General features: G+C 40.1%; 1 protein-coding gene across 2 annotated transcripts in view; it reads right to left on the reverse strand.

Moving 5' to 3' along the window:
- The window catches only part of Adck1 (aarF domain containing kinase 1), a 31,716-nt gene that overhangs the window by 13,088 nt on the left and 3,535 nt on the right, over positions 1-15,093 (reverse strand). Inside the window, exons 3-6 of one of the 2 annotated variants that reach the window (XM_067156947.2) lie at positions 13,424-13,627; positions 8,465-8,782; positions 5,431-5,694; positions 1,732-1,929 (exon numbers count right to left, since the gene is read on the reverse strand). In XM_067156947.2, coding sequence (XP_067013048.1) covers positions 1,732-1,929; positions 5,431-5,694; positions 8,465-8,782; positions 13,424-13,627 — 984 coding nt within the window. The remainder of the gene's footprint in view (positions 1-1,731; positions 1,930-5,430; positions 5,695-8,464; positions 8,783-13,423; positions 13,628-15,093) is intronic. The other variant, XM_067156949.2, reaches the window with a different exon arrangement.

The following is a 15,093-nucleotide window of genomic DNA, read 5'->3' on the forward strand; positions in this document are numbered from 1 at the left end:
TCATTAGAGAAGTCTTGCTCGTGAACAGACAAGATTTTCTTCTTGGAGCAAAGTTCTCTGTGAAACGTAAAGAACTTCACCTTGTTTTGTGATATGGCAAAAGCCCAAAAGCTTATTATCACGTCTATAATTAAGGGCCATGAAAGCATCAAACTAAAAATTGAAAATATCCTCCGAAATACCAGAGAAAAGGCAAACGACGACTGTTACAGGAGGCACCTGGTATATTGCTCCTCAGTGCAACTGAAGCACATGTGCGTCATTGATGTTTTTCATGTTTATGTGCAAAACTTAACTTGCTAATAAAACTATATTCTACTACTTTCCTCGAAACAAGGGTGAAGAAGAATTTATTAGCTCTTAGGTTTAATTGAGGCAGTAGTGAATGTGTTAATATGTGTACCTGTTTGAGAAGAAGTCAAAGACAATGTGCCGATTGCAGAAACAATGAATAGTTTTAAGCCTTAGACAACGTCTAAATCGAGCACGATCTTCCATTGCATAAACAATATTCAGCCAATGTTTAACTAGACATCGTTTAAGGTTTCAATATTGGTTTAAAAATGGAGATAGAAGTATCTTTCACGCAACTCTTTGCTTGTTGCAACCAATGAAATTCGTCGGTACGCACGCCAAACCCCCGTCAGCTGTTTGTCTTCCTACATATTACTCAAATATGGCTAAGCACGAGCATGACTTGCCCACAGATAAGAGTATCGCTTTTGGTGAAAATTAAATCTCATTATATTATCGACACGCCACCGTACGGGGAAGTGTAGCTTTCTTTATAGCGTTGTTACAGGGAGTGTAATCTACTTGTAAATATGGTAGCTTCGACGAAGGGAAGATAAAGCAATAGTAATGCATAAGCGAGTGTGTTGTATAGGATATATAGATGTAGCATTCCAGAAATCCTAGCTTCGAAACGCATCATCGGCAGCCCTGAAGATTGTTTTCAGAAGTTTTCCTATTTTTACACCAGGCAAATACTAGGGCTGTTATTATGGCCATGGCTCTTCTTCCCCAGTCCTCCCTTTAAGCAATAATCACCACCATCCCCACCAGTTGTTTTTTTCCTATCTTATAGTTGCCGTAAACTTACACGATTATATCTATAAAAATCACATACAACAACCTTTTTAGTTTTCACTATTATGTGTGTTTACTTGGTAGTAAATATAAGTGAATCCCTCCCGGATGATGTATGTGACAGCCCTCTGACGATCGGGACACGTAATTCTGATATGTATCTAGTCGAAGTGACATATAATTCCATGGAAATTAACCCATGTTTATGATACAAGATATTGGTTGCCAAGAATTGTATTAACTTGACAGTTACAGGACTATCCCTTAGTCAGTCTCGAGAAACAAGTCTCTTGAAAAGCAAAACCTTATTTTACTATCTCCCCGTTAATGTCAAATGAATTGCTGTGATTTAGCACCGTGCAACCCACAGAGAAGCCGTCGGACTAACCTTTCTTCCTGGAATCGTCTCAACATGATAATACAAATTACATGTTTCATGATACATAACCTCTGATTGAGATTCACTCCTCTCATTTGAGGTTAAACAGTGCTCTCAGCAGTGTTTATTAAACATCGGTTTTAGACAGTGTCTAAGTGATAAATAACGTCTCTGCAATGCGGCAGCCATATTTAGGCATTGTTTAACCATAGACATCGTCTAAGCACCGTTTCTGCAATCGGCCCAATAAGTTTACAACATACCTCCCGTGAGCTGTATCTGACTTTATCGATGCCGGACTCGATGGCATCCCAGGTGCGTCCTGTCACCATACAGGAAAACAGACCGTAGAGATCTCCCACACCTAACTTCTCACAGTGAGCACGCATCCCTGCCCTGTCGAAATTAAGGATGCTGAGCCATAACTTGGAATACTCCCAGCGTATTTCATTGCTCAGGGTCTGAAAACAAGAAGAAACTATTTGTTTATTTATTTATGTATACATCTATAAGAAGGACTATTTAATATCTATGGATAACAATTTTATTATGAGAAGAGTCCTTGAAAAATATGAAGGTGGAATTGTGATTTTTGGCAAGATAAATAACCAATTTTAGATAATCTGTCGACGCTGTCACGATTGCAGAAGGAATAGAGGAACTTGAACATGTCGTCAAGCTTCTGAGCCTACACGTAAATGAAACAAAGACAAAAGTGATGACAGTAGTCTGAGGTAATGGCAATCTACCAGAAATGTGGACAGTCAGTGGTTTTAAAGTTAAAGAAAAGTTTGGTGGTTTTCGTAACTGTTTTAAGAGAAAGTAAGATTAAGAAACATCAGGAGAGATTATGGCATCACCAAGTGGAGAAAATCCAGCTGCTCAATGCTCTTGTCTTTTCAGTATTACTGTACGCATCAGAAACATGGACAGTAAAAGAAATCAACCGCAAGAAACTTGATACCTTTGAAATATGATGTTATTGCAGACTGTTACGCATCCAATGGACCAAAAAATGTACAAATGCATCCATCATCAAGGAACTGGGAATTCAGAAGCGAATGTGCAACACCATTAAAGAGAAGATGTTATGTTATGGTAAGAGATCCAGAGGCTGAATTCCTAGATGCCGGTCAACACAGTACAAATTTCAAGTTTTCTCACTGCAGTCCAGGCAGTTAGCTAAAAGATTCCAAGAACTGGAGGACAACTGTGTTACAGACAGCCACCACACTACTGACAGGGGGTATGGAATGAGGAGGAAGAGAACAGAGAATAGCTCCAAATACAATATACAGACTGGTGGTATTTTATGTAACTCTCTTGCACCCAGCCTATCCATAGAGATCTGCTCAAAGGAGCTTACACCATTCATGTAATTCTGCAATTTAAAAAATGCAAGTTTTTAAACATAAATTTAAAGGAAAAAGGTCTCATTTAAACACAAATCTATGAGCATTTCAGAAAATAAACATACCTTGAATATATTATTAAAAATAACAAGGAAAACAATCACTAAATTTTGAAAAATAAAAATTTGTTTCCAATGACATTACCAGTTACAGTATATTGTCTGACTTCTTGACTGTTAATTCTGAAGGAGAGAACACTTAATTATGAATAATTTGATATCATAGTGATTTGTATATTGCAGTTCACTCATGAAGTATGACACACATTCACTGCAAGCCATTTCCATCCACTTTCTTCTTCACTGTGAGCAGCTGTGACTGTAGAGGTATCTTCAAGAGCACAGTTGTCACTTTCCACATAACTGGAGTCACCTTTAGCAATAAATCCACTATCACTGTCTAAAGCAGATCTGGCCAAACAGTGTTTTGGCCTTGTTCCTGCCTTGTGCCAAAAGGTTAGCAGTCTGGTTGCATGACAGCAGCACAATCACCTTGCCAGCCTGTCTGGTTTTGAAGATGTTTCAAGACTTCGCAGGCCACAAGACTGACTTCTATTTAAGGGACCTTTCTTGTTTCTGCCGACCCTGTAGTGTAGGGATAGCATGCCTGCCTCTTAGCCGGAGGACCCGGGTTCGATTCCTGGCCAGGTTAGGGCATTTTACCTGCATCTGAGGGCTGGTTCGAGGTCCACTCAACCTACGTGATTACGACTGAGGAGCTATCTGACGGTGAGATGGCGTCCCCAGTCTAGAAAGTCAAGAATAACAGCCAAAAGGATTTGTAGTGGTGACCACATGACACCTCATAATCTGCAGGTTTTCGGGCTGAGCAGTGGTCGCTTTGTAGGCTGGCCCTTCGGGGCTGTTGTGCATGGGGTTTGGTTTGGTTTGGTTCTTGTTTTTGGCTGAGAACATTCCCCATTACTTCCAGCTGGACCTGATAGGTCTGCAGTGCCACACCCGGCTTCTGCAATCCCAAAATGTGCACGATTTAACACTTTCTCGGTATGAATATCCTCGGCTTCACAGCCAAGCTACTAAAGTTCTTTCAATGTTTGGTTCCAACTATGTATGCAAGAGTTTTTCTTTTCTGTTATGAAACTGACCAACTCCATGTACTTGGCTGTATTGGGAATCCTTGTTCTAAACACAAAACACAGTGAACAGTACAAATGTGAATAAATGAACAGACGTCCCATCTCAGGTCACCGTGCTTTTTGCATTTGGCCAAAGTCCTGAAACTGATGACAATTTCAAATACCTAGTGAGTGAATTAATGTAGAATACCAGGCTGGACATGGACATAGCAAGAGGGTGCAACAGGGCAATGCATTCTACCGGAGTGTAAGAAACCTGGTCTGGAATAAGGAAGTGCAAAGAAATAATGTACAAAATGTATTATGCACCCATATTGAGATCTGGACAGCGACAAGTAGGGAGGAGAGTAGAATTCAAGATATCAGAATTATGATAGGAAAGACAGGTTGAGAAAAGAAGATGTGAGAAAGAAGGTCAGAATGGAAAACGTAAATGAAAGAATTAAGAGGAGTAAACTAAGATGGTTTGGACATGTAAAGAGAATGAAGGAGGAAAGTGTTGTGGTGCTGGTATTCGAATCCTGCACGCAGCTGGTATCCAGTTCTCACCAGCAAAGCTGGCCTCGTGAGCAGCTCACACTCCACATCACCGCTCGAGACTCTATATAAGCGAGTGGGCCAGGAGAGAAAGAATCAGTCGTCCAACGGCTAGCTACACCTTACTTCAGCAGCGCAGAGGATGCTCTGTATAAGCAGTTTACTGAACAGGTGGACTGAAGCTAGCTCGTAAGGTTTCTACCTCTAGACTCGCCGACATCTCTCCAAACTTTACATCCTCAAGTCCCCAGTTCTTGGATGAGCACTTCCACTTTGCAAGTCAGTTGCTATGCAGTATTTCTCCCTCAGCGAGTCTTCATTTAGTTTGTGTACTGGCAACGTGTAAATATTGTATATATCTCAAGTGTTGCAGTAATGTTTATGTGACAAAACTGTCTGTTCTGTGAAAAGATTTTTCCTTCAGCAGAAGCTGAACTTCGAGTTTAATGTGCAAGTGGCACATATTTTGCAATACTGTATCAATGCCATTCTCCTTTAATAAAATTTTGTTTCGTGTGTGTGTGTGAAATAACTCTCTTAATACACAACACGAAACAATGCCAAAACAGATTATGGAGATGAAGTTCGAGGGAAAGAGAGTGAGACCTCGAACAAGGTGGATTGATTCAGTAAAGAGGAGTGGAAGAAGAAGAAACTTGGACTGGGACAAATGATGGAAGAGGAATGGTGGATGCAGAAAGGAATGTGGAGAGGTGCCATAAATGTCCCAACCTGGTAGGAGCTGGCTAAGGGAAAAGGAGGAGGATGATGAAATATTTAAAAAAAGTTAGATCCTTACAGTAATTTAAAAACCCAGTCCCGTACCAAAGTAACAGGCACTGATAATAATCAGAATAGAAGTACTATAGGAACAACTTCACAAAGCATTATAGTACATGCCTATCAGATAAACATACAGCATACAGGCCATGATCCAGAAGGACGATCTCCACTTCGCCCGACGGAGATTTGCGGACTAGAATGTTGCCGGGATGAGGGTCACTGTGTACGAAACCATGAATGAAGATCATCTGCGAATATAGACAGCCAAGTTTCTGCGACACATCGTACGGATTGATACGGTGGGAACGGATATACTCTAGATCGTTGATTTGTCCTCCTTCCAAGAACTCCATGGTCAGAACTCGATTAGTGGTGAGGTTCCAATGGATACTTGGGATCTGCAACAATAAGAAGAGAATATCATGTCTTATAGAAAGACAGGAACAATGACAGAAACACATGACAGTTCAGAGTGGGAAGAAGGAGAAATAGAAAGGAAACACAAAAGGCCAAGGATAATCTCCACATCTTCATACACTGCCGTCTTGAAATAGATGGGCTCTCTCCTCATCAATTCTAGGTTTTCTACATCCATCTCTTCTCAGCCACAGCTGATGGTGGTGCTGTTGACGACCAAACCAGCCTTTGGGCTGAATACCCAAAATGCATACATGTGAGATAGTGCTCAAATTTGAATGTCAAAAGAAAAGGTACAGATACTCGAAAAAGTATTCGTATACGTGAAAATGCCGACTATTTATAGATTCATGGTGTCTCTGGATAAATAGTGATATGCATGGGGACTGTATGGATTAATATAGAACGAGACGTAATGCCTGAACGTCCTTTGCCCCATTTCATCGCATCAAGAGGTCTAGATCGTTGACTGTACAGGTTGAGTCTGACATTACGCACCTCATAAAACAGAAACAGTTCCTAGTAGTCATATGCAGGGCCCTTCATAGGCCTGTGCACATGCAGTGGCACGCGAGTACTGCAGTCCATGTACAATCGCTGTGTACATCTGCAATTAACGCAAGGTCCTAACAAGCGCAATGGGGCAAAAAGAGCACAAAACAACTCAAGAGGAACAGAAAATAATTATCAATCTTCGCATGAAACAAAGTCCCTGTCTGAGATTTCACGAATAATCAATTGATGGTCGACAGTTCAATCCATTGTTGACAGGTACTGTGGGACTAAAACTGTACGGAACAGGCCTAGAAGCAGTCGGCACCAAGTACTGTCTGAGGGATGGGGCGTTTATTGTTCACAAACTGTGAAAAAGGATCGGAAAACTAGTGCCCCTCATATTGCTGCAGAGCTGGAGAAGCGGGGTGTTAAGGTATGTATGGATACTGTGCAAAATACCTTTACTGATTGATTGACTGATAGATGCTTGTTGTTTAAAGGGGCCTAACATCTAAGTCATCGGCCCCTAATGGTACGAAACGAGACGAAATGAAATGACAAATTAAAAACCCAAAGTCCTCCACTGACCACAATTCAAAACGTGAGGACGAAGAATGAATGGATGGATATGAATTTAAAAACGATCAGTAGAACTGGCCCACAGTGCCTCACATGCACAGAAGCTGGTGTAAAACAATAGTATTACTGACCAAGGGACTGTTTCTATAGCACGATACTGAATTGATGATGCTTGTAGTCGAAAGGAGTCCAAAATCCAAGTCATCGGCCCCTCATAATGGTACTTATCGCAAGAACATACTATCTGTCATGTTGCGGTACTAATCAAGAGTAGCGTAGACTCGGTATTCCACACATTATGGTAATACTCACAGGTAATGAAATTTGCACATGTATTACAGACCTACCGCGTTTCACACATTGCAGCGCCACTGACAGGCAATGCAAACCTATGGTGTTCATCACCTAAGTGTACTAACCACAGGGACTCGCACTGTCCCATGGTGTTCCTCACATAGTGGGTACACTAATCATAGGCAAGCCAGAACCATGAGTTCCATCATCCCATGGTGCCGCTCAGATAGTGCTACTAATCACAGGTACTGCAAACATAGTGGTACTATGCGCAGGGAAAAGCGACCCATGGTGTTTCCCGATGGTGTTACTAATCACAAGGAGTTTCATGATTCTAATATCCCTGGGTCGCCCCTTTTAGTCGCCTCTTACGACAGGCAAGGGATACCGTGGGCGTATTCTTCGTCTGCATCCCCCAACCACAGGGGGTGAAATACCTTGAAAACAGCAGGGTATAATGGTTGAGTGTCTAGGAGAATTTTTTTTGTTAGTGCAAGGAACCCCAAGAAATGCCTAGAATTCGCTTTAAAAGATGTGGATAAGATGAAACAATTTAGGAAACGTGTGATTTTCACCGATGACAATAAATACAACGTATTTGGTTCCATTGGGAGAAGATTAGAGTGGCGAAAATCGAACACAGAACTGGACCCAAGAAATCTCACTCCTACAGTCAAACATGGAGGAGGCTCCGTTCTTGACTGCGGGGCCACGAGTACTGCCGGAGTTGGAAATTTGTGTTTTACAGTTGGAACCATGGATCACAAATGCTACATAAATATTCTCAAAACACATCTTATACCCAGTGGTAGGAAACTTGGTTTGGAACATAATTTCATGTTCTTACAGGACACACTGCCCATAATACAAAGATGTGGATACTTTACAATGTGCCAAATCATCTGCCTACACCCACTCAGTACCCCGATATCAATCCGATAGAACAAGTATGGGAGATATTGGGCAGAAAATTATGATCCAGGGTAACCTCCGACAGGAATGGAACATCATTGAGCCACCGGTTACCGAGAACTTAGTTGCTTCCATTCCTCGACTACAGGCAATAATAAAGGCAAAGGGGAACCCGACGAAGTATTGAAAAGTGAACAAATGTTTCAGACAGGATGTAGTGTGTAATTCTTTAGACGAGAATGCGGTTGTCTTTTCTGTTTCAGACGTACCTTCATATTGTAAGCAATTATTGATGGTAATAAACAACTAACATTCCAAACTATGCAATCCGTGTTTTATTTATATTACCTTTTGATATTTGTCAATAAATCTATGCACATGTACATCCCATTCTCGCATAATGTGGCGTGTACGAATACTTTTTTGAGTATCTGTAGGTATCCTAAACTTTTAAAGAAATTGTTACTATACCTTCAGCCACTTGCAGTCCTGAAATATCTGACTGATCTTCTCGGCATTTTCTCCCTCCTGAGTGAAGTCTAGCTCTTTGGGAATATTACGTTTGGTTTCTTCGACAAGCCAGTCAAATTTGAAGTCCGGAAATGCCCACGACACTAGTTTCACTAACACCTCCATAGTTTTCATGTCCACGAGGGAATTCCCTTTCACGTACGGGTGTTGCACTTTGACAGCTACGGTGGTTCCATCCTGAAGTTTAGCTTTGTGCACCTGAGCTAAAGAGGCAGCTCCGAGGGGTTCGGGCTCGAAGGAGGTAAAGACTGTATGTGGCTGTAACAAGACAGAAGAATTTTATGCAACATCAACACGGAGGGTGTACATAGTCAGAGATAGAGATTTTTATTACTACAAACAATAACCATCAGCTTCCTGAATGTATGGATTGCAACAATGGATAAAGCAAGAAAATCAATATATTCTTTATTTTTAAGTTGATAGCTGTTATATATATTTAAAAAATGTTTATTTTTAAAGCCTTTTTTATTCTGTAGAGAATAAAAGTTTCTTTAACTTGCTTCTTTTGCTGAATGTACATTAAATCCATAATCTGAATAAGCTTGAGGATGTCTTGAAAAAATGACGCATATATACAAATCTAACCCAATATGTACAATACCGCATTTCACGGCATAATCGTCGCACTTTTTATTACAAAATTTTCGAAAAAATTGTAGGGTGCAACTATTATACGATGAATATTTAATACCAGTATTTGTATTACTCAAAAAATGTATTTATAACTAAACTGTATTTGATACAAATTTAAGATGCACGTAATACTCGCGTTTATACATCAAAATAATTAAAATAGTCTAAAACAAAATTCATAATTTTTCGCAACAATTCGGCGAACGTTTTTCCAACCTGAAAATAAAAATGAACGTATTAAGTTAATTTGTCATTAATTTGAGTATTAAAGTTAAAATATTACACTTGCAAAAAATTATCGCTTTGTTGTGAAATGCGGACTTACCGGTACGCAATTTATTCCAAATCTTCGGTGTCGCTATCGCAGGTTTCGCTATCTGATGTGCCGTCCTCGCCTCTGTTAATACCAGTATCAGATTCTTCGTCTCCCTGCCACACTGCGTCATCTTCGGAACCGTCTAGTGCCTTCGAAATCCCAGTCCTTTTGAAGCTCTTGGAGACTAGTTCAGGTGGTATAAGATCCCAACTCTTCTTCACCCACGAACATAACAAGTCCAAGGGTGGACGCCTGATATTTCCGGCGGGCGTCAATTGCTGATCGCCGCTCATCATCCACTCGTTGTAAAATCGACGTAAGTGGTCTTTAAAGGGTTTATTAACACATACGTCTAGTGGCTGCAAAGCAGATGTTAGGCCACCAGGAATGACTATCTGTCGTGTCTTATTTGTAGTGAGAATTTGCTTCACTTCGTTCACGAGGTGACCTCGGAAACTATCTAAAACAAGCAGAGCTGGTTGTTTTAGTAGTGCACCAGGTCTTCTATTCCACACAGTTTTAACCCAGTCCAGCATGAGTTCTACGTCCATCCAACCCTTTGGTTGCACTCGTACATGAATTCCACGGGGAAACTGTATATTCTTAGGCATCGTTTTCCTCTTGAAAATGATGTAAGGCGGCAACTTTCTCCTGTCAACTGTAATGGCTAGCATTGCCGTGCATCGCAACTTCTCACTACCGCTGGTTTTCATTAATACACTCCGTGATCCTTTTAGCGCAATAGTGCTGTTGCGAGGCATATAAAAAAAGATTGGAGTCTGATCGGCATTACCGATTTGAGAAAGCAAGTACGAAGTTTCCTTGCGCAAACGTATGACAAATCGGTGAAAATTTACAATCTTGTCCATGTAATCAGCAGGCAACTTTTGGCTTAGTGTTGTTCTCCTTCGCATTGACAGATTGTGACGTCGCATGAACCCCTTAATCCACCCACAAGTCGCCTTAAACTGAGTTACCGGTATGTTGTGTTTGCGCGCTACCTCCTGTCCCTTAATTTGTAACATTTCATATGATACACTGCAGCCATTGTTACGTATTTCACTGACGTACCTAAACACTTCTTCGTCAATTATAGGAAACTTCCCTGTTTTAGGACCTAAACGCGCGTCTAGAAGGGTTTGTGCTTTTTAGCTTGTTTTTTTACTTTCCGCCAGTCACGCACCAACTTTTCACTCACAGAAAATTTTCTTTCTGCAGCTCTGTTCCCGTGCTGTTCACGAAGGCAATTACGCTTAGCTTGAAGCCCGCAGAATAGTTTCTATATTTACCCATAATCGCTTATAAATGTTTCACACGTTAATGTTTTGCGATATAAATGACTTTCCGTAATTGTTCACTATTAAAACAAATTATTTCTGCAAACACCCAAAACACAAATTAAAAACTTAAATTCTCACGCACACATGTCTACAGTAATCACGTAAATCTGAAACAAATAAATGCATCTGTGATCTGTCCATTCCAGAGCAGCCAATACTGTTAGGCAGCAAGGAAGCATGCAACAATTTATCAGTTTAACTCGTTGGTTGCGACACACTACTGCGCTTGCGCAAAGCTCGCAAACCGGAGCTCTAGCTAGCGCGGTGTAGATCTACTGTATAGTTGACTGTATTCCGAGACGTCAGTAACAAACATTCATTTTTTTCAATTTCTTTTAAACATACGGTAATTAGGTTAATATTTCTTCCCAGTTATTGATGATTTTACATTACATTACTGACGAGTTTATAAAATAAAACTTTAATAGCATTGGATAATAATTATCTTGACTGCTTGGATAAAAGTTTTCATCCCATGCCCGGACACTTATGACGTAGTAGTAAGATAAGAGTCTAGCGATGACAACTGAGACATCGTAAATAATTCGGCTGAATAATTCCGTGGAAATCTGCGTTATCGTCTTGGATTTCACTTCGCGTGCAATAACACAGGAGCTGGCCCCATGGTGTAGGGGTAGCGTGCTTGCCTCTTACACGGAGGCCTCGGGTTCAATTCACGGCCGGGTCAGGGAATTTTACCTGTATCTGAGGGCTGGTTCGAGGTCCATTCAACCTACCTAGCCGGTATTTCCTGGCGACGTTGCCGATAAGCGATAACTTACAGCCTTACGTATTTCAAATGGGAACTCATAATATGTAGGTGGTGAATAAATAGTACACTGTCTCGCGACCCCGTTGTCAAACTGCCGATAGTCTACCGGTAAGCCATGAGTCGTACATATACCGGTATTATTTATTTATACGTTGTGCAACATGTCACAAACGTGACTGTGTTGCCAAATTGCCCATAAACCATACACGTATTTAAATTGCGCATTCATGTGCAACTTACGTTGCAGTTCCATTTACCTTTTAACCAGATTAGTGAACAAAATTTGGACGTGCGACGATTATGTAATTAAAGGTTTAAAGTCCGATTTTTGTATTGAAAATAAAGGATGCGACGATTACGCGGTGGCGACGATTATACCGTGAAATGCGGTATTAACTTTATTTAGCAGTACCAGTTTCGGCATTTCTTTAGCGCCATCATCAGCTGCGAGAAAGTCATGAAAAACTGGCATTTATTATAAAATATGCATCAACATATTTGTACAACTACTATAGACCTTATATTAAAATATAATTGTGACATTTTACCCACAAGTTTGTGAACTTGTAGAAATATGAAATAATAACTTAGTATTTTATCTAAATGTATATTTTAATATAAGGTCTATAGGAGTTAGTTGTACAAAATGTTGATTTATATTTTATATTAATTGCCAAATTTTCATGACTTTCTCGCAGCTGATGATGGTGCTAAAGAAACGCCGAAACTAGTACTGCTAAACGAAGTTAATATGTTGTAATACATTCAGGCAACATTGTTTTGTACTGAATAGGTGGAACCTCTAAAAACTTTATAAGTATTTGTGCGAGTTTCCTTCGAACTATGTCTGAGGTCTCTTCACAGCAATCTAGATAAAGCTTTCTTTTCTCGTTTCATTTATCTATTGATTCATTTTAATGATTTTTCATCTCGTTATCGATGTGTAAAATTCATAGACTATTTGCTCGTGTATTTTTCTCGCAATGGCGTTGGTAAACAAGGATAATTTTTCTAGCGATGCTATACAAGGCATGTTAAATGGGCGTTTTAGTGATTACGAGAATAGTAGCAATAATTTTAAGTGATGATTCCGATGACAGTGATGTTGATGTAGCCAAATCAGTCCGTGATGAGGCTGAAAAGATACAGAAGAGACTGTTGTTTCTGACACTATTCGTGCTAGATGTGGTAGAGCTGCGTGTAATTTTTACTGGGATGACACGGATAATTACGTAAGAAATAAACATTTTGTAAGGGCTTTTCACCCCAAGGTTTAGTTCTAAATGCCGTGTAACCAGTAAAGTCTTTCAAAAGGCTATTTTTTTTATTTGAACTCATCTAGCTGAGTGTAACGGAAACAAATCACTACACTTAGCGGTACATAAAGTCCCGAGGAATATTATTTGCATTTAGATCTAGGGTAAGGGAATTGATTCCAGTCAATGAAAATGAGATGTATATTACCTTAGCCCTCTTCATGTTGATGGGAATAGTACAGAAACTAAATTTTAGGTCTTGCTCTTGAAAAATTGTACCACTGTCACACCCCTTATTTGATTCATATCTTTAGACAAATTTGAATCCATATGCAAATTACCTCACTTGAACGACAACATGACTAAATACACTTTATATGGTGGACCGAAAAGCTATTTCCAATATAATAAAAATTTGTTGGAAATTAACAGATATGGTATCATAAAACAGTTTTGTGCACAGGTATGCTAGCCCAGTGAAATCCCTTCCCGTATCCAGTGAAGACTAGGTTTTTAAATGCTCCCGCTCAGAAGGATTAAGAAGGGGAGGAGGGTCAAGATATTACTCTTCATACTTACATCCTGCTTAAGATCTTCTTTGAGCACCTGGTAGACTTCTTCCAGTTTTGAACAAGGAGCATGGCTGTGTAGTATTTTCATAGTCTCCACATACTCCTTGGGAACCAAGTAGTCAAGAGCACCAATGTGTTGACCAACTTTGATGTATACTCCTTTGTTGGTACAACATAAGTCCAGTAACTTTTCTGCTGCCTCTTTGTGGACCTGAAAAAGAAGTAGTATGGCCTACTATACTGCTTTTATTCTAAAGCGACGTTTTGGCCGATTTTGGCTCTGTCTGGTGGTTATGCGCTGAAACATTGACATCCAACCAATCCCCAGCTGCCATATATCGGCAGAGTGCTATCTCGAAACCTAGTTGCCAACTGTAGTATTTATAATATTCACCACGTGGTTAACCTATCTCGCTCAGCATATATAGTATTCGGTACCGTTCGCGATCTTTTGCATTTTCCTTTAGTAATTCGTGTTTTTCATATTAGTCTTTATCTCACTGAGCTCGATAGCTACAGTCGCTTAAGTGCGACCAGTATCCAGTACTCGGGAGATAGTGGGTTCGAACCCCACTGTCGGCAGCCCTGAAGATGGATTTCCGTGGTTTCCCATTTTCACACCAGGGAAATGCTGGGGCTGTACCTTAATTAAGGCCACGGCCGCTTCCTTCCCACTCCTAGCCCTTCCCTGTCCCATCGTCGCCATAAGACCTATCTGTGTCGGTGCGACGTAAAGCAACTAGCAAAAAAAAAAAAAAAAAAAGTCTTTATCTGTCTAGTATAGTACAGTATAGCGTAGTTTACAGTTTAGCATAGCATAAGTTAGTATAATACAGGTTAATAGTTCAGTGTATAAAAATAGAGCTGTTTATATTTACGTCCGTGTATTGGTTAGTGTTTAGCATGTCTCAGTGTAGTTCAGGAAAGACAAGTGGCAAGAAAGTGACTCTGATATCAGTGGAGTGTTCCTTCCTGTGCCAGCCATTAGCAGTAAGTGATGTGTTATTTCCTCATTCTCTTTTGTTCTTAGTAATGTATTCACTTTTTAGTGTTGGATGCTGATAGTAAGCGTAGTTTTTGTGAATTTGTTTTCAATCCCAATTTGGCTTTTCTAAGTACGGTATTACATTTTACGAGGGCTGTTTACTGTGGTCATATTGCATTGTCAGCTGTTCTCGCAGCAGTAGTACACTGGTAACAGAGGTAAGGCGATGCTAATTTGTTTTGCAAAAACGTCAATTTCGAAGTAAAGCCGTGCGAAATATAGCTGTAGTACCCGTGCTTCGCTACAGATCAGAAATGGCTCAATTTTGTAATTTCTGAGGGGTAATTCAACTTTATACTTTTGCCCTACTTGTTTAATCTGAGTACATTATGAGAAAATCTGGACTGGGATGAGTCACCTCATGGTTTTAAGATTGGTGGATTAAAAATAAACAACTTGAGGTATGCAGATGACACCACTTTGGTTGCTGAAAGTAAGGAAGAGATTGAGGACATCATAATGAAAGTTAGAGAACAGATGATGATGATGCCTGTTGTTTAAAGGGGCCTAACATCTAGGTCACTGGCCCGTAATGGTACGAAATTAGATGAAATTTAATGACAGTTTAAAAGTCCAAAATTCATCCACTGACCAGAATTCAAAATGTGATGAAGAAGATTGAATGGATGAAT

This window comes from Anabrus simplex, chromosome 13 (genome assembly GCF_040414725.1).
Source record: "Anabrus simplex isolate iqAnaSimp1 chromosome 13, ASM4041472v1, whole genome shotgun sequence".
NCBI classification, from domain to species: Eukaryota; Metazoa; Arthropoda; class Insecta; order Orthoptera; family Tettigoniidae; genus Anabrus; species Anabrus simplex.